The sequence below is a fragment of the Hirundo rustica genome, chromosome 13, assembly GCF_015227805.2.
Source record: "Hirundo rustica isolate bHirRus1 chromosome 13, bHirRus1.pri.v3, whole genome shotgun sequence".
Taxonomy (NCBI): Eukaryota; Metazoa; Chordata; class Aves; order Passeriformes; family Hirundinidae; genus Hirundo; species Hirundo rustica.
The window spans coordinates 17262555-17282457 of NC_053462.1; the positions used below are offsets into that span (position 1 = coordinate 17262555).

At 41.0% G+C, this 19903-nt stretch overlaps 1 protein-coding gene across 13 annotated transcripts in view; it reads left to right on the forward strand.

Moving 5' to 3' along the window:
• Positions 1-90: 90 nt before the first annotated feature.
• Positions 91-19903, forward strand: part of ASB7 (ankyrin repeat and SOCS box containing 7) — a 30826-nt gene continuing 11013 nt past the window's right edge. For 2 of the 13 annotated variants that reach the window (XR_009208303.1, XM_058422401.1), the window contains exons 1-6: positions 91-143; positions 834-928; positions 6330-6428; positions 7447-7593; positions 9371-9811; positions 16301-16906. Coding sequence is in view for 11 of the 13 variants with exons in the window: in XM_058422401.1 (XP_058278384.1) it covers positions 9601-9811; positions 16301-16906 (817 nt within the window). In the remaining 2 variants the exon portion in view is untranslated. Of the gene's footprint in view, positions 144-833; positions 929-3728; positions 3924-3945; positions 4077-4427; positions 4525-5363; positions 5559-5749; positions 5769-6329; positions 6429-7446; positions 7594-9370; positions 9812-16300; positions 16907-19179; positions 19347-19903 lie in introns of those variants that run through there. The other 11 variants (XR_009208304.1, XM_058422404.1, XM_040077555.2 and 8 more) reach the window with 11 other exon arrangements.

The window sequence follows — 19903 nt, forward strand, 5'->3', positions numbered from 1 at the left end:
GAGCCGAGGGGGGCGGCCCGGAGCGAAGTGTCCCCGCTCGGCTCGGCCCCCCCCCGACCCCCCGCCCGCCGCCGCCGCCAGCGCGGGGGGCGGCCGCGCCCGGGGCCCCCGGCCCGCCCCGCACCGGCACGCGGGTCACGCAGGTAACCCCGGCTGCCCCGGGGTCCCTCGCGGCGCGGGGAGGGGGGGGCGCGACCCCGTGGCCTCCCTTCGCCCGCACCGGGCAGCCCCTCCGGCGGGTGCGGGGCTGTGAGGGGCGCCCCCGCCGTCCCCCCGGGGAAGGGGTGCGCGGCCCCCCGCCGCCCCTGCCCGCTCCCACGGCGGGCTCCGGGCCGCCCCCGGGGTTGCCTGCGGAGGGGGGTCCCCGTCCCCAGCCCCCGGCGGCGCCCCGGGTGCCTTGGCGGCCGCCGGGCCTTGGGGCTTTGCGCCGGGGCTTGGCCGGCTTTTTGTGTGTGTGTGTGTGTGCGTGTGCGCGGCTGACGGCTCCTGGAGCGTGAACTCCTGCGAGGGAGAGGTTTGGTTTCCCAGCAGCTCAGCTTTCTGGGTTACTTCCTGTCCCATTCTTTAGCACTTATCTTTACTTCCATTCCCTGGAGGAGCTGCCTTGACAGGGCAGCGGTCCTGCCGTTATTATCCCTGCAACTCCTTAGTATCCTGAGAGAGTGTCCTCCTTTTCCAGGAGAGATCCCGATTTTGATGAATAACCCCTTCCCTTCCAAATTTGCGAAGGCTCTTCCTATTTTACCCAGCTATCGCTTTTGTATTAACCAATCTTCATTTCTCTCTTTTATGTCATTGTGTGGCTCAGCTGTACTTTATTTTTTTTTTTTTAGGTTTAAGCTGCCTTAAAGGAGAATTAAAAATAGTGACTCCAAAGAACAAAATAACACAGAAGAGAGAAAACAGCACTCAAAAAACCCCCAGAAAGGTGATGATTCATTTAGACTCTCAGAGTCATCCTAGACACATGGTTTGGCTGGGATTGGGGCCTCTTGTGTTTTTTTTGATTTGAATAGGTAGCATTAGATTTCTTTGTTCTCTTAAAACCTAGTTGCTGTTGACCTTTTAAAGTTTGAAAGCTCCGAATCCCATTGGAAGTACAGTTCCGCTTGTGATACTTCATAATTTTCCAAAATTATTCTGCAAGTTTGATTATGAGTTGCTACTTAATGGGGTTTTTGTATCTCCATCTCAGGGATGTCACTTAAAATTACTTTTCTGTAGGTCGTTAAAAGGATCTTTTCTTTAAGTCTTTCCATAAATTTATGGGTTTGGCACAGCCTCTGTTTCGGTTTTGATTCTAAAATCTTTATTGAGCTAGGTCATGGTAATTGCATTGTGTTGGTTTAGTCATAACTCACTCCTGCGTGGGTCACTTTCTTGTGTTTGTGTTGTAACGGAGCTGCAAAAATTGAAATTAACTTAATTGGATGGTGTCTGCTTACAAGTACTTACTTTTTGGGCTGAGATCATAGAAGAAGATGATGCTGTTGGGTGCTTAAGGGGAAAAAATGAAAGGAGTCATCAAAAGCAATGCTGCTGGTAGGAGGGAGGTTCTGTTTCGGGGGAGAGCTGTTCGTAGGGAGAACTGCGTGTTTGACGTGGTGAGATGAAGAGATGGATCCTAGGAGAGAGAGTGGGGGGGTGAATGATGTCAGCCAGGCTTTTTCTGCATCCTGCTGTCAGCGTGCTCCAAAGGATGGAGTTTCTGCGCGCTCTTCTCACGCGGGGTCTGTCTCAAAGCCGTTTTAGCCTGTTTCAAATGTAGGTGAGTTTGGTTTTTTGGCAAAGGCGTCCTCCATAGAGGTCCCTCTGGTCTGTGTCGTGTTTTCAGAGATGTCACTGGCTGTACCAAAACCTTGTTCATTGTTGGCAGTCAGTTGTTTTTGAGCGTTAGCCTGCAGGAGAAAGAGCAGTATTTGTTGCCAACAGCCTTGGTCAAGGCTGGATCATTTTTCCAATACAGATGTCTTTAGATTAAGACAAAAAGTAGTTGCTCTGTGTTGAAAATTAAATAGAAAATCCCTCCGTAACACAAGTGCAACTAATTCTGAAAAACTCTTTGGGACTGCAGAGAAGAAATTTCCCGTGTTATTTTGATGACCCACGAGTAATGGCAGAACACGTGGACATGCCCAGCGTGATTCCAGGAGGGATTTTCCTGCTAATAGATGAGACAGATGTGCTTCAGTACAAACTTACCAGCGCAGCTATGGCACAGCTGCTTCATCTGAATTTAGTTTATTGTAACTCCCTTTTCCCAACCCAGCCAGTGCCTCTCACGTCAGAGCTGTAGCTGCTCCAACAGGACGTCTCTTGGTGCTGACAATTCATGGGATCCTTGGGATTTATTCACAACAGGAGACCTAAGTTTTCGTTTGATTTGTGAAGTTCCTTCCTAGTGTGAAATGCCAGTGCAGCAAAGTTTGATTCAGATGCAGAGACTGGAATTGAGTTCATAGGAATCAGGGAATTAATTTCTGGCAGAAATTTGCACATGGTCGAAACAAGGCTCGGAGATCCTGAAGTCCTGCTTTTGATCCCTGGGAGAAATGCAGCATGTTGCAAGTATAGCAGCCTTTTAGAGAAAGCTTTAGTCTTCAGGCTGTATTTTGGGTTTGTTTTTCTCACTGTGAATTCTCAACCCTTAAAGGAAATGTGCTGTCTGAGGGATGGCTTTGTTTTGTTCCAGCAATGCTTACAGAATGATATTATCATAGTGAAAATCTTGCTTTGTTCCCTAAAGACATCCAACAAATTTTGTCCACTTGGATGCTTTTAAGCTGCATTAAATAGAAATACTTATCAAATGTGCTTCTAGAGATTGGTGAATGACACTAACTCTGTAAGCAGCACTCAGCTGGTTTATCAGCTCTGCTGTGAGAATTAGGGCCTAAGTGACTCTTTTATTGTGGTTTGAACTTGCCATTGGTTCCTGCTTCTGTTGTTCCATGCAACGTTGGTGTTTGGGTTCTCTAACGATAGTAAGTCACGTGAGAATACATTAATCTTAGCAATTAACACTTGCTACAAATTAATTACTTATAAGGCTAAGCTTCCATCTGACTTCTGCTGTTTAAAACTTAGTAATAGCACTGCTGGAAGTTGGAGGAGAATTGGTATTTTTTGCTTGGTACACGAGGATCTCCAAGCATGCTGCAGAGCACAAGCTCCCTGCAGTTTGTCAGTGCACATCTTGAGGGTGGAGGTTCTGGCTCTGTGAACCTGATGCAGCATTCTCTGCTGAAAAAAGAGCTGTAAGGCCTTGCTTTAGCATCAGCACTGAGGTCCTGCCTTCAGAAGGAATCACAGGATTTTATTCACGGGGCTCTGCTTGTGCTTAAGGTTGCCAGTGTATGGGTGGGGTGCTGAGGATGGTGAGTAGTTGCTCTGCTTTCTGAAGGTGATGTTTCCCTCAGGTTTGCAGACCTGAAGTTGCTTGAGCTGGGTGATCTCTCTGATTTTTCATCAGGCCCAAAGTCACAACCTCTGTGAGGTGGATAATTGTAGTAAAATGACACCTCTGTGCTTCAGTTTCACCCACCTGCAGAATGAGACAACACGACAGCTGCTTATTAGTGTGTAACAACACCACCTCGAGTTCTGTGAGCACCTGAAATTGGTGGGGCACTTGTAGATTAACTCTTTTGGTTATTTTAAATTTATTACATCTGAGCTACCAGCTGGCCTTACGGGAGCTCTCATCAGAAATGTGTAACTTTTAAAGACAGCTTGTGAGGAGTGAAGGCTTCTTTCCTTTGAAGCAGCAGTTCTCTGTGATGTTTTGGATTCGTGCACTGTTAACTCATTGCTTTCAGGCCCAGCAACTTGCATGTGTTGCTTGATGATTTTCATCTCAGCCACGGGGATACCTCTCTTGGGGTCTGTCTGGGCTGTAGCATGGAACGTTCAGCAGAAAACATGTACGGGATTATAGGGCTCTGAAATTGTGATATTTCGCATGTCACTTGCAAACTTCACGATTGTGGCGTGAGAATGCAAATGGCAACACAATTGTTTGCCCTACTCTCTTGTCTGAAGAGCTCCTGGAATAGGAGCGTGAGTGACAGCTGAAGGTGGTGGTTTTGTTTAGTTTGTCAAAAAATATATTGACCATTTTTAAAATGCCATTTGAGTGAGAACACATTTAGCTTGTTCAAGCTTTGAAATGGGTAGGAGAAGTAAGTTGTGAGACTAATGAAGGCTGATGTGATTATCCTTATTCCACAGGGCTTTCCTTTTTTCTGTTGTTTATTTGATTTAAATGTCTTGAAATACTTCAACCACAGGCAACTCAGATCTGCACTGATTAGGTCCATGCCAGATACTAAATGTCATGTGTAATGGGACACTTTCCTTGTTCTACAGAGTTAGGCTGACATCAGTAACTTATGGTCCTTATTCTGCTCTTGGATGTTTTATCTCAGGCTTTAGGAATCAGATCTTTCTGTCAGGCCGTGTGAATGAGCAAAATACTGAATTTTGAGGTCTTGCTTTTTGTACCAACGTTTAACTTCCTTTAAAGTAAGTGTATACATATGTTGGAATGAATTTTCCACGCGTTGTTTGCAGTGACTTTAATGAAGTGACACATTGATGTGGAGAAGTCTTAAGATCTCTGACAACATGAGACATTATCAATAGATAATGAGGATGTTTGTCTTATTATTTTTATTTAGTGCTGCTTCTGCTATAATTATTAGTGTTCTAATCAAACTTTGTTAAGTCATTGAGTGAGGGATCTTTACTCTCACTAAATATGACTTATTTTTATTAAAGTTGCAGATCTTACTCTTGCCATATGCAGCTAATTTTCCTTTGGGGGGAAAAAGCTTGTTACTTTTTTAGTGGAGCAATCTGTTACCTTGTCTGTAGTCTGTGAAGTCAGTGCAATTCTAATTTGCATCAGCTAATAAAAAATGTGTGGGTTTTAAAGTGAAAATCATGCAAAATTTTTTTTAAAAAAAGGTGAACGACTGATCATCTATGCAAAAAAACAAGGCTAGAAATGTGATCAAATTAGGTCATGGCAGTGCAGTTTTGTGCAGGGCTGCAAGCGTATCTGAAGACCTTGTATGCTTTATCCTGGGAAGCGAAGCTCTTGGAAATTGTGCATAAGAGGGATAAAAAGGGCTTTTATTCATCCTCCTCTTCGAGCTATCATTGCAAAAGCATGATTTTATGTTGCATTAAGTGGCAGAAATTTCAACTTAATCTAAGAGCAGCACAGTTCATGGAACTGTTCTGTTGCAACTCGTTTGCGGGAGAAACGAGTCACAGTTGGGTTTGTGTGATCAGCTGTACAATTAAGCATTTAATGGTTTTATTGTTTATTATATTATTGCAGTGCTCAGATGAGATAAGGGAGCCTTTCACTAAAAGTTTGCTGCCAAAGGAAATGAAAGGTCAGATAAAGGTGTACAAAGAATTAGTGAAATAACAGTGATGAGTACGGGAGAAATGGTCTGGGACTGATCCCATTAACTGCAGGTGACAGGGGGGATAAGGAGGGGTCAGTCTGAAGGAGGACTCTGCACAGGGATTGTAACTGGCATTTGGTAAGCTTTGATTCCAAAAAGATAGCTTTTCTACATGAAGAAAAGTGTGAAGGTTTTTGAGCTGGTGGTTTTCTTGTGTTGTGGAGGTGTCTCTACCTGTTTGTGAAACACAGCATGTGCCAGCTTGAGCTGTCACATGAAGGAGAGGAGACAGGCTGGTGGCTCTGCAAATCCAGCCCTAGGACATGACTCAATGCTCTATGGGCACAGGTTTTATTCTTTACTTAGGGAAGCAGAGATGGGATGGAAAATTAAAAAAACAACCCCAAACCCCATACAAAAACAACAATTTAAAAACAACTCACAAACAAATTTTAAAAACCCGCAAAAGTAGTTTGGGAAGAACTTAATGGATCCTGAATGTTTTTCCTGGCATCTGACTCCCACAGGGAGAAGTTGAGCAGTGAGGCAGAAATACCTACTGTAACCTTTGCATCCCTTCTTGTTCATATAGGAGGAGCAGATACACATAACTGTTAGAGAAGGGTGTAGACCATTTCTTGAAGGTTTACTCCAGAGAGGAAGCACATCCCTCATTTCTCTTGTCTTCCATAAAATATTCTCTGTAGCCTTTCCTTCATATGGCAGAAGCAAACTCTGCCCACCCCAACCTCTGGAGGACTCTTTGATAGTGATGGAAAGCACACTTTGGGTCTATTCTGACATAGTTGCATTAAAATGTAGCATTCTCACACAAGAACAAAGTAAAAATAAGTAAACCTCTCGCTTTTATTCCTTGCAACTAACAAGAAATACCATTTTTTTTTTAAGGGGTAGCAGGTTGTTTGACACACATGGGCACAGAAGATTATGAACAGTGAAGACAATGAAGAGTGGGACATCCATCAAAGAGTAACAGCCTCTTATAAGGTAATTCAGGACCACATTGAGTTTATCCTGTCGTACTTGCAAAATCGATTAAGTAACTGTTATTGTCCTCCATTTTCGTGGCACTATAAAATCATTATAACCAAGAATATATTTTTCCCCCTTGTGCTTCCTTCCATTTTTTTTTACTTGCATGCAGAAAGCCAATATGTAACAACCCAAATGCATGCTGAGTTGTGAATGAGATTGATTACAGTTGCAAAACATTAAATATTAAATGCCAAAGGGCTACTTCCAGTAGTCCTCCTTCTCTTCTCCAGAGATTGATGTCTTAAATGGGGCTTTGCAAACAGGAGTTTTAAATGATCTATGGAGCAGAAGTAAAAATGTTTTCAAAGCTGGTGTGTACCTAAAACTGTCCTGAAACCTTTAATGTTATGGTTAAGTATTCTTGTCATTTGAATTTCATTGCTTGCCATAGGGGTGAGATGGAAGAGTGGATATTTGCAGAAACTGTGCAAGTGATAAAAGGAGCTGCCTGACTTTGTCTTCTGCTTTGTGTGTTTTAGTACTTATGTACTTTAGTACCAGCTAATTTGAATAAGCTCTGCTAGTCACATGCAACATATGGAGCCAATGCCAATTTTTTATAATGCTGCATTACAAATATACCCAGCAGCTGAGAAGTGTGAGAGAGAGAGAGAGCTCTGCTTTTCCTCAACCAACTGTCTTCACAGAGAGTTGCAGGGGGAATACTGCTGGCCCTTCAAATGAGAAATCCCATTTCACTTCACTTCTTCAGTCATCCCATCTCTTTCTGTAGCATTTTGAGCAATAGCCTGACCTTAATTTTCAGGACCACATGAGGGCTTGCAAGTATTGGTCCTTTATAAGAAAGGGCTGTAAAAATGGCATCTTAAAATTTGTTGGTATGAAGTTTTGATCAGATATCCTCAGTTTGGAAAAAAAAAAAAAAAAAAAAAAGTTTTCATGTCTTGTTATTGTAGGTATTCAGAAACTAGGGCTAAAAGGGACATAGCCTGAATTACTGTTTTTTCAGGGTTTTGCCTGACTCATCATCAGTAAGATTCTACTGTCAGTTTTCACCTGCAAATCCAAAGGAAGATCTTACTCTTGCAGCTGGAATTTCATCACCAATGCTGTTGGTGCTGTGATGCAGAGTGAAGTCAAGCTCTCTGTCTTATAGGTGAGCGTGTTCTAATTGGAAGTGCTAATTGGAGTTTAGAAGAGAGCTTAGCAAAAGCTTATTAGAGTCAATAGAAATACTTCCATTGTCATCAGATTAACCAAGTCTGATTTTTGGAATATGCTGCAAAAGTTGACCTATTGAGTTGGCAGTTGCTGCTTTGCAAATCCCCTTTCCTCCCAGTCTCAGATAATGAAGTTCACACTGTAAAACAAAACAAAGCCAGTTTCTAAGCCATGTGTAACATATGGAGCTAAAAAGTCTTCTTTAATAACCCTATGCTGAAGTAGTGATTGTTGCCATACATGGTAAGCTGAAGCATTTATAAATGTCAAAGACAGGCATTTGCTGTGTGTAATTTCCATATTTGCAGGGTAAGCAGGGTCACTGGAGCACCTGTTAATTATGAGTTTATATCTCTCCAAAAAGCAGATAAATAACTTCTTTACCATGGGCACAAGGAGGCTGTAGAAGAGCAAAAACATGCTGTGCCTTTGTCTGCAAAGTTGGCAGTGATTGATGTTTTCACTTTTCTCTTGGCTGTGGCTGTATCTGGATCACAGGAATACAGGTGTCCAGTGGGATATGGAGAGTTGATTGCAGTGTCTTTTGAGTGACCTGTGGATCACGAGCATCTGGAAATCCCTGTGACACCTGAAAGAAGGTTTAGGTGATGATGTGTGTTGACATCCTAATGAACCAAAAAATTACTGTAAATTTTAAGTTTTGCTTGAAATTAATTTTCATCATTAGAACTTTTCTAATGTTGATTAACTTTGCAGGAGTTTCAATACAATCCTCTTTTTAACTTCTAGGTCTGTGTTAATATCCATCCATGTTTGAATATCTTCTGATGCTCCTATTGCTCAGCATTACCTTTCTCATACCCTGCTTTTATTCTTTCTTCTGATATTCTTTTCCATTTTAGGACTGTAGGATATAATACATAATGTATGTGAAAATGCAATTGCTTAACTTGGTGTACTGCAGAACAATCCCTAAGTACCTGTTCATTTCCTTGTCCCCAAGCAGAGCTGCAGATAGTACTTTTCAAACAGAGCATGGAGTTCACAATACTTCTCTCTTTCCCAGTGTGTGCTTGTTTCTAGGCTCTTTCGCAGTTGCTATTTTAGATACCCCTTTGGCTCAGCTCTCATATATTTTATCAAGATAATTATAAGTTGAATTATTTGGATATATGTTCTCATGGTGTTTGGGAGGACTGTAGTAACGGCACTTAAACATATTTTCAGGTTTCATCAACTATTATCCTTGTATTTGATTTTTGGAAAGTAGAAGCTCTTTGCAGCCTTCGTGTACTAAAATGCTCAAGCCAGAATACAAACAGTAGACCCTAATTGCAAAAAAAAAAAGGGTGAAAAAGGAATAAAGATAATTAAAGTTTTTGACTTGAACATTAGTGTTACTAATACTCACATGCAGTGGGTCACAGGACTGTTGGTAAGATTTTCACTGGAGCTTACAAGGGATCCTAGGAAAATAAAGAGTATCATACATCAGTTACTGCAGCAGTGCAGTGGTGCTTCCTGCAACAGTTTGGATCATCCATTCCATAGTTTGGATCATCCATTGAACCAGTGTCTCTGGAGGTAGTGATATTAACCACAGTGTGATTTTGAAATGAATGCTGGGTTCTGGAGATTTTTCATTTTTACTCATTGCTCTGTTGTTTTAATTGTGAACTGCTGTTTAATGCTGTCATTTCTGAAGAAAACATTTACTATTTATAATGTGCAAGTGTCCTTTTCTTTTGCAGCTCAGTGATGTCACCCCGTACTATGATTTTGCTAATAACAGTGAGATCATTTGGGGTTTATCCTCCGCGTAACGTCGCTTTTCTCGGCGCACAGACATCGCGTTTCGTTAATCCTTTGCTTCCTGCGTACCCCATTTCTGATCCCAGCCCTCATTTATTCCTGCTTCCCGTTGGTTGAAGGTGACTCGTGCGAGCTCATGAGGCTCCTGTAAAGGCCACACTCAGCTAGGATGTTACACCACCACTGCCGGAGGAACCCTGAGCTGCAGGAAGAGTTGCAGATCCAGGCTGCCGTGGCCGCCGGCGATGTTCACACCGTGCGCAAGATGCTGGAGCAGGGATATTCCCCCAACGGTCGGGATGCCAACGGCTGGACCTTGCTTCATTTCTCTGCGGCAAGAGGCAAGGAGAGATGTGTCCGTGTTTTTCTGGAGCATGGAGGTGAGTTGCCCACGGAGAAATATCTTCACCTGACGCCTTTCTATGCCAATTTCCACTGCAGGGCTTTCCAGCACTGATTAGATATCAAAATACTTCTGGTTATCTTTTGTAATTGTTTTCTATTCTTTTGTTCGTAATCTGTGTTTATTTCTGATGCATACTCTGTGAATGACGTCATAGATTAGCTTTATATCTTAATAACTTTTTTCCTCCCAGCATTGCCTAGGAATTGTTCAGGAATGAATAAGCATTATGAAAATAGGGCAGAAGGACTCATTATAAAATGAAATGCGCACACAACACTCACTACAGGCTTTTCTTCTCTGTTAGGGGTTATTATTGGAGGAAGGCGGATCCTTGAATTGAAATCCTATGGAAGTTTGTTTCAGAATTCTAAAGCAAGTTAACCAGTTGAATTAAAGACTAAGTTTAATATAGGCTTTAACAGAATCTGCTAAATTTTATGAAATCAGTTCTCTTCGTGCAAGGACTTTAATGTCAAATAATCCACATGAGTTTACAGCTCTCCTGCATCCAGCCACAATGAAACTTTATTTCAAGAACTGACTTAATTTTGTTGATTTAAGTGATATACTCATGTGGGTGATGATTATTATCCTTCAGGTGGTACAGTCAGGATTTCTCATTGCTTTGTCATCTTTAAAGGCCACCTGAAGCTTTAGAAAGGGATCATCCTAATCTTTTAAAGTGGTAGCGGAGAGGAAATCAGTAGATGTTCTCCACATTCTGATCAGTGCTCTTAAAGAACAGCATCCTCTATTCTAGCACTGTTCTTACCAAATGAATTATGAGGTTTTCAGTCCCAAGGAAACTGAAATGATCTTTCTGATGCTTTGTGTATCTGAGCCATATGGGCCCCTTGTGTCTGTCACTGGGTTTGTCAGCTGTGTGGATCATCCTGAAGGTGGAGTGGCATTAACAAGCTGTGGTAGTGGCACAATCAGTGATTTGTTCCTTAAGAGCAGTGGTGAAACACAGCCTGAGCAACTGGACTCTGTGGATGCACCTACTACAGATTGTAACTATATGTAAAGGGCAAACCCTCGTGGCCTTCTTGGAAGGGGAGGAAAAAGCTACTAAATTGCACTAATATATAACTTTAAATTCTACTTTTTAAAAGTCATATATGCAGATAGTCTCAAGCCCTCAGTTTGATAATTCAAAAGTTTAAGGCTTTAAGTCACATACATTGCTTTTAACTTTTTATCTCTAAGTTTAAAGATGATATAAAAACCCCAATCCCTTCTGTATTCCTTTGTATTTTCATTTTATAGGTTTTCATATCACATAACTGCTGATGCAGGGGTTTGTTTTTATTTTTGTTGTTATTCTTTCCCATACAAAGTACCAGCTGAATGTGATGCCTCATGAAAACTGCCTGTAATGAAACACCTTTGTCCTGAGGCAGCTTACAGTTGAATCACCGGGATGAGAAAGTTGAGTAACAAATAGTGTGAGGTTTAGTCATCCACAGCAGCTTCCCTGCAGCTGAGCCTCGTTCCTGAAAATTGGCACTGCCTGGTGCCTTGCCTCGTTTTCCCTCCAAGCAGAGGCTTGAAAATAATGAGTATTTATCACATAATAATGTCACAAATGAGTTATTAAGCAGCGAGTGAGTTGACTCTTACAAGCTGAGTTAATCATGCCACCCTCATTAGGGAGAAGTTTGTGTCTACCTTTCCTCACGTGGTCTCTACTTTTTCTCCCCCTGGAGTGGATTGTTTTGTTGCTGGTGCTTAATCCCTGCTGAACAAAAGAGAAAAGATAGTGGGGTGAAGGAAAAACTCCTTTTCTGTTGTGGATTTTACGGTAAAATAGAGATTATTTAACTATATATTGGTAATAAATTGACTATGAGAGTTCTGGGGGAAAGAGGGACATGAGATGGGAAGGAAGGGATTGGCTGGTGGTGGTTGTGGCTGTCTCAAGGGATGGTGGAGCTTAGCAGAGCTGGGAATATTTTCATGGGGAAAATAGGATTGGGAAAACCACAGTGGGCTGTTGCTGAGGGTAGAGTGCTGTGCCTCAGCTCTGAGATGCTGGAAGGCTCCCAGCACAGCCTGCTAGTAGGATGGAGGGTGAGTTGGGCTAATAAAGGCTGAGGAGGAATCTGGTCACTGACCTGGAAATAAAAAGGAGATTCTTATGGGAGTCATGACCTGTCCGCCTCCTGCTTTTGCTTTTTCCCCTCCATCATTGCTCACCAGCGAAGAAAAGAGCCAGAGGACAGTGTTGTGCATGCAGATTGGCTGATTTGAGTGGAGGTGGTGGAACAGCAGGAAGCTTTTTATTATCTGCTGAGGAAGGAGGTGCAGATAGATGGGGAAAATGCAGAAAAAACAGTCCGGACTAAAGGATGAAGCCAGCAGAAATACCAACTAGATACAGAGGGGTTAGGTCAGATAACAAATATTATTTAACAACTGGCGAAATGCAGAAAGTTCATCATAACCATGGAGAAATTTACTTTTCATAAGAAATAGTGAATTTGACTTTCTAAGTGTATTTGTCTCATTTTAATTACGTGAAGATTCTGTGAAGCCATCTCTTCCCACCCATAAAAACGATCTGGAGGCAGAAAGCAACACCAAAACAGGGAGTGCAGTTTTCAGTAATCTTGGATTTTTGTGTAACAAGCCTTTTTTTTTCCCTGTAGTGTACTTTGTAAATTTTTAATATGACATATAGAGACAGACAATCCAACACTGGATAAGAAAAATGTTTTATTAATTTCCAGCCATGACTATTAATGTTACAACAAGCTAAAATCTTGAAAGTGTCTAGTTAGCTGTCCCTTGGTGATATCTTCTGAGTATTAACTGAGCAGTTTCTGGTTACTCATATTAAAATGAAGAAATAATTCACTAAAGCTCCTAGAAATGAAATAGTAAGAGAAAGTAGCCAAGCAGCCGTATTTATTTATTTTCAGTCTTGGCTTCAAGGTATCTAAATTTTAGTAGGGTCAAGCAGAATCTGGGAGGATCTGGAGAATGCTGAATGCTCACCCCCCCTAAGCTCCTCAAGTGTGTCTGTCTCTGAGCAGTAATGCTTTCCTGGACATCTTCTGTATCAGTGTTATCTTAGGAAATTCAAAACAGAAGCTGCATGTAGCCATGCTTCTGAACCTTTTGGTCAGAATTAAACCCCAGCTGAGGGAAATAAGCATGAAATAACTGAAGTATTCAATGAAGCCAGTAGCATTGCTTAAGCATTGCTTTCTTGGCTTCCCAAATTACTGTGATAGAGTGACCTAAGGAAGGTGTCAAGGAAAAAGGAAAACTGTCCCACTGAGCAGTAAGTTGAAACCCTGAAATATGAGTCTTTTGTTTATGAATCTATATATCCTCTAGATTACAGTATTAGAAAGAGTTTTATTGACAGTGGACTTTAAATAATTAGTTTAGGTGCCCAACTTTTACATGGAATAAAATAATCTCAGTATCATTCAGTGCTACAAATCTTCCATGTCAGGTGAGCTTGATTGCAGTGCTTGGTACCCTTGATAAGCTGTTCAAGGTTTCTGCCATTATATTTTGCCTTATATTTAAGAACTTTAGAAGTGACCAGGTGCAGTTGTTGATGTTTCTACATTCTGCTCTCCCTATATTAATGGGAAGCTTGGAATGAAAGAACTGTTTGACAGTCAAGATGGAGATGAGATAGAGAATCACTGGCAAGTGCTGGCTGAATCCCTTTCTAGCTAAAACCACCAGGTAGTTTTTACCCCTCTGGAGATTCCGAAAGGTAATCTGAGAGTCATTCCTAATTAATTTTTACCTTGCTCATGTTCCAGGGGAAGAGACTTAACTTTACAGCATGATACCAGTACTGAAGCTTTTTTTAAAAAACCGAACAGACAAAACCCCCACAACAGCCCAAGTTCCTTAGGCACCATCAACTTTGGGGTGTTACTAAGACAGGGACTGAGTGGATGGAATTTGTAGGCAACTTCGTGCAGGTCCAGCCTCTGCTAAAAGCCCTTGTGAAGTTCGAAAGTTTTCCAGGAGGTGGCAGCAGGACCTTGATGGAATAGCAAAAGAGGTTTCGATCCTGTTAAAATTGTTTCTCTAATCCAGAGGCAGACTGTTGGCTCGCTAGAAATCCATAATCTTAATGGGAATTACAGTCTATTTTCACGAGGTTTTTCTAGGGGGTTTGTTATGGAAAGGTTGGTTGTTTGTGTTGCTTGGTTGCCCAACTGTGAGCCTTTTTTTCCTATCCTTCTTAAGAAACTTCTCTTACGTGACTTAATCATTTTTTGCTTTGCTTTAGTGGTCAAAAGGAATGATCTTTTGGGAGTAAGGAAGGTGTGGAAAAGTTCTTAAAACTTAAAGTGGAAAGGAAGGTGTGGAAAAGTTTAAAACTTTCTTAAAACTATAGGTAAAAGGCATCCTTATGTTGCAAGGAAATTGTTGGGTTTGGATTACATCAACCAGTATAAAAGTGCATATAGGTGCACATATAAAAGTTGGGCCGTATCTGCTTGAATTTGGAGATAACATTGATTAAACAGGCTTTTGGCAGTGACCTGCACCTCATTTGGGGGGTAGAAATGATGCCGTGCATGCCTTATGCAGTGTGGGAAAGAGGAGGTACAACTCAAACATTATTTCTTTTAAAAATCTTTGGTGGAGAGAGGCTCTGCCTGCTGCTGACTCCTTCCCATCATGTCCATCTTCCTCCCCAGTTCTGCCCTTCAGATTGTGTCATCCCTCTGCCTGTTCTCATGCCTGATACCCACTTTATTTATCACCACTCAGAATTCAATGTAGAGTAGTCTGAGCCCTCTGAAGAGACCCTGGGAGCAGCATCACTTTGAGATATCATCTTTGTGTGGGTTTGCTGATTCTTTGCTGCATTTTGGACATGATCACGGTGCAGGTTAGCAGCACCCATTCAGTCACTGGCTGCATTTTCCAGCTGGGCTGTGAGTGCTTCACTCATTCCTTTAGCTCAGCTTAGTGTGACTTTTCAGAGCACTGAAACTCCTGCTTTTCACAGGAGATGAGGAAAGCTGTCACAAGCAAGGAACTAAACTTTCCTTAATACACCCTTTATTTCTATGTTTATTCCTATTCTGTGCACTAGAGGCAGGTCTCACATCTTATTTCTCTGTGTAGCCGGGCTGCATTCATTTGTTTGTTAGATTTTGTTGTTGTTGTTGTTAGCTCATTTGTTTCCTTCCTCTCTATCTTCTCTTTCCACATAGAAATATCCTGAAAGTTGTTGGATCGTCTTTGCGGCTGTATTTTCTACTCCTTCCTCCCAGTCTTTTCATTTTGATATAATATCTTGGTATTATATAATATATATATTATATAATGTCTTGGTATTACCTGGATATGATCTCAGTGGGTTGGGAAGTTTATTCCTGTTTTGTGTTTGCACCTTTGTGTGTTCAGGTGTGTTCAGTCTAGGGTGGCCTGCAATTAATTTTGTGTTTTGAACTTAACTTAGGGCAGGTTTTCTGCTGCAGATGGTATCTAACTTAGGCTGGGAAAACGTTCAAACTTCCACACTGTAGTTTGTACCTTTTAGTGTCCAACAGCAGCACCCATGGATGGTGGAAGGAGAAACCTCACAGCCTGGCTTGTTCTCTAGCTGAGAAATGGCACCTTGCCTTGGGTAATTAATTAGTCACTTGCTCTACAAGTTTGGGTGTCCTGAGGAGATTAGGTAAATTGATTAGATTATTTTAATTTTTAAATTAATAAATATCTGAGCGTCTGTGCTGTGTGAAGGGGAAGTAAATCTGCAATTACCTGTGCTCTGCACGAACAGTTTATCTGACTCCTCTCAGAAGTGGGTTTTTACATTCTTAAATTTTTGTGAAACTATAAATTCAGACCAGATTCTAAACAGATTCATCGTCTACAAAAAGAGACTTTATCAAGATAATCTAAAATAACATATATCCTACATGCTTTGGAAATCCTGCAGACCACAGAGAAACATTTTACCTAATACAGCATTACACCCTAAAAACAATACAATGCTGCCAGACCACAAAACATCCGCAATTTGGGACAGCAGATGTTTCTACACATGCTTCTTTTTAAGACCAAGAAGCAACACAAGGGAAAATAAAAAGTTGAACATTGAGGAAAAAAATGTAATATTGTAGTGCTGGGGGAAAACTGGATGGACAGAGAGATGTGAGTAATTAGTAATTAATTCCTAAGAGTGCTAGGAAGATGTGGAAAAGTATTTGTCAAATGGAAACATATGTATGTGAAAGAATTTATTTTGTAACTCGTTCTTAAACGCAATTTTAACTTTGTATTAAAAATAGCATTTTCACAAAAACAAGAATTAGTTTGAAGTACTAAAAAATCCTGTCGTGCAATGCCTGGAAAGACTTAACAATTAGCGTTTGAAATTTCTTTTTTTCATTTTATTTTTTTTTTTCCCCGGCACCGGATTACCGTAACGCCTTCTAATTATCTTTAAATTTTATTTTAACTTCAGCCGATCCCACGGTTAAGGACTTAATTGGAGGCTTCACGGCCCTGCATTACGCAGCCATGCACGGCCGGGCGAGGATCGCGCGCCTGATGCTGGAATCTGACTACAGAAGTGACATTATTAACGCCAAGAGCAACGACGGCTGGACTCCCCTGCACGTCGCTGCTCACTACGGCAGAGACTCCTTTGTCAGGCTCCTCCTGGAGTTCAAGGCTGAGGTTGATCCGCTCAGTGATAAAGGTACTACACCACTCCAGCTGGCCATTATCCGGGAGAGGTCAAGCTGTGTGAGAATCCTCCTGGACCACAATGCCAACATCGACATTCAGAATGGTTTCCTGTTACGATACGCTGTGATCAAAAGCAATCACTCGTACTGCCGAATGTTCCTCCAGAGAGGGGCCGATACGAACTTGGGGCGCTTGGAAGATGGACAGACGCCCTTACACTTGTCTGCTCTTAGAGATGATGTGCTTTGTGCACAAATGTTGTATAATTACGGAGCAGACACTAACACGAGGAACTATGAAGGACAGACCCCACTGGCTGTTTCAATAAGTATTTCTGGAAGTAGCCGACCCTGTCTGGATTTCTTACAAGAAGTGACAAGTATGTATGTAAGAGAAGTTAATCACAGGACACAATGTCCTCTAAAAGCCTTCTTTCAATTTAGCCCCAGGAGAAAAAAAAAAAAAAAAATTCTCCCTCTCTGCCACTTGATGCTATTTAAATGCACTAGAAAATTTCTGGGAAGGTGAAGGGATTGTGATACTGGGAGTCTCTTACTCGGCAAAGGTGCTAATGTTAAGTGTATTTCATTTAAATTAGTTTTGTTTAAATGTCTATGGGAAGCGTTTATTTCAAAAGAGTGAACTGTAAAATCTCATTTGATTTCTGGCCTTAGCACGAAAGATTTTTGAGTTTGGTTTTGTTGTTTGTTTAGGGGTTTTTTAGTGTCTTTTGTTTTGCTTTTTTATTGCCGTACAAATCCTCGGCAGTTGATGGCTTTTTCATCTGCGCTACAACTAGGGCAGAAAAGAGCTTTGGCTGCTTTGTGTTCTCCCCCATTCCCTCCTTCCCTCCCCTAAACCAGACAACAAAATGCCACAGTTCATTCCTGCAGCTTGAAGGGGTTTCATGTGCTGTGTAGCTTTGATTAGATTTTGTTGATGTCTTTGAAATACGAGAGATTTTAACTCATCGTGATTTCTGATATTTAGAAAAAGTACTGGGCTCCTAATATCCAGGTCACTTTTGATTTACCAGTTTTTGGTGTGCTAGATCTACTGAAAGTTTTCCCCTCTCAGCATGGAATGCTGTACTAATGTTTCATATTCATAGTGTTGCCTAAAGCATTTAGGAATTGCTGATAAGCATTTAGCAGAGTTTGCCAATTCAAACATGTTAAGATGGCCTGGTAAATTATCATCCAACTAGGATGATCTCTGCACTGCAGAGGATGGGGTATTTCATGCATCCTTTTTTTGTCCCCCCTACAGCTCCTTTTATTTTTGTGAATGTGGTAATTTTTTAAATGAGATTTAGATAACCTATATTCTCTGTAAAGAAACCAAAAGGCAGTGTGGGCTGGAAGTGAATCAGCTGAGATTTGTTGTCAGCAGCTGGCACAAATAAGCATTTGGAATTTCCTTTCTTTTGCTACATGATTTGTGGTGTTGTTTTTGTTCATATCTGAAATCGAAAGAGAATTTCTGGAAAGGTGGAAGTTGATAATAAGAAATACAAGCAATTAAGCAATTTTGGTTTAATTTGCCTGCCCCTTCTCGTTCAAACGCATTTCTTTCTGGTTTCCTTTTTGGAAACCTCTCACTGTACAGTTGCAGTGTCAGGGATTTTAGGAGATGATATAATATCCAGATTTGTAATTTTTCAGTCTTAGGATGTATGAGGAAGCATGAAAGTTTAGGCTGCTCTGTGTTTTCTCTGTCTAAAGACCGATGGAAACAGGTACTGTAACTTTCAGCTTGCAGATCCCATACCTTAAGGGTTTAAAGTTAAGTGAGAAGTAAATTCTGCTACAAAAAAATAGCTTGAATTTGTGGCCAGCGTAACAGTGTTGGAGGTATCCCAGTCTTGTGCTGTTGGAGGGAGAACTGGGAAAGCGGTGCTGACAAAAACACTCCAGCTCTGTGCTTCTGAGCAAAATAATTATCAATATATGTTTACAAACCACTGTAAACAAACTCTGCTGCCCTTTTTATAAATATCCAAACACTGTCTTCCCTGCTTTTCATGAATAATTACTTTAATAAGATGCTGTATAAGAGATGAGATGGATAAAGAGCAAGCTGGCATTTTGGTAGTGGAGTTCCCAGTTAAGTCTGACTGTACAGGGAATTGTTGAGATCTCGTGCTGTAGCACTCTGGGCAAGAATCTGTTTATGAGTCTACTGCAATGTATGTTTTCTAGAAAAAAACTTACAAAATTTTTGGACAATTCTTCTGTTGGAATTCTTCATGAAACTCTTGAGGTTGGCAACAGTGCCTTGTTCATGGGGCTTAACGGGAATTTCAGTTTATTTGAACCTTACACTAAGTGCATTATATAGAAATCCATAGCTGTAAGTTTTATTTCTGCATCTGAAGTTTTGAAGAAAACATTTGATAGTAAAACAGGAGATTTTATTTTTACAGTAGACTAACATTTTTAAGGCTAAAGTTTAATAATTAATTCAGAGTTATCAATCAGATCTGTGTCTTCAAGTGAAAGCAGTTGCATGCTGCATATAACTGGGATACTATTCAGTAGTCTACATGTAAGATGTGAGTAGCTTTTTTTTTTTTTAATACTTGGAAAACGTATTTGTACAGTTTCAGTTTCTCAGAAAACATCATTTGTGAATTTCTTTTTGTTTTGGTAGGTATTGTAATCGGTAATAATGGCAGCCTTTAGCCCAGGTCCCCGGTTGGGAATGACAGGCAAGAGACCAAGCTCTCAGAAATACTCAGTATTGGCCCTGAGAGTCTGCAAGAAGATATTGGATTTTGGGGTTTGACCCTGAAGGTCTGATATTCTTCCTGGTTACAGGTAGAGATTCCTTTGCTCCTAGAATAATTCCAAAAGGAAGTTATTCTATAGTTGTGTTTTTTAGCACAAAGCTGGAAGTTAGGAAAAACAGAGTTTTTGACCATGAGTCTGGTGTTGACTTGCTGTTCAGGCTTGTGTGTTTTCTTTCCCCCCCCTCTCTCTTTTTTACAATACAAAAATAACCAAAGTCTCCCTGGGGGGGAAAAAAGAAAATTGAAGATGAAAACTGCTCAATGATTTTATTATTCACCTTCCTTCTCCTTATCTGTCTTACACTTTCCTATTTCAAAAAACATTTATTGGCAGCCACAGTAGTACCTAAGATCATTTGATAAAGAGTTGGTTGGGAGCAGTGTAAATGTTTCAATTTTCACCTGGTCTGAACCTGCCTCTTCAGGAGTGTTAATGTGTTAAGCTTGGAATGCACTAATGCAAATTAAAGTAGAGATGTGTGTACATGATACATATGAAGATAGAGATACATAGAGACTTTTATTAGTAGTGTATATATTTATAAAATGAGTGTGCAATCACAGCCCTGGATGAAATTATTTATT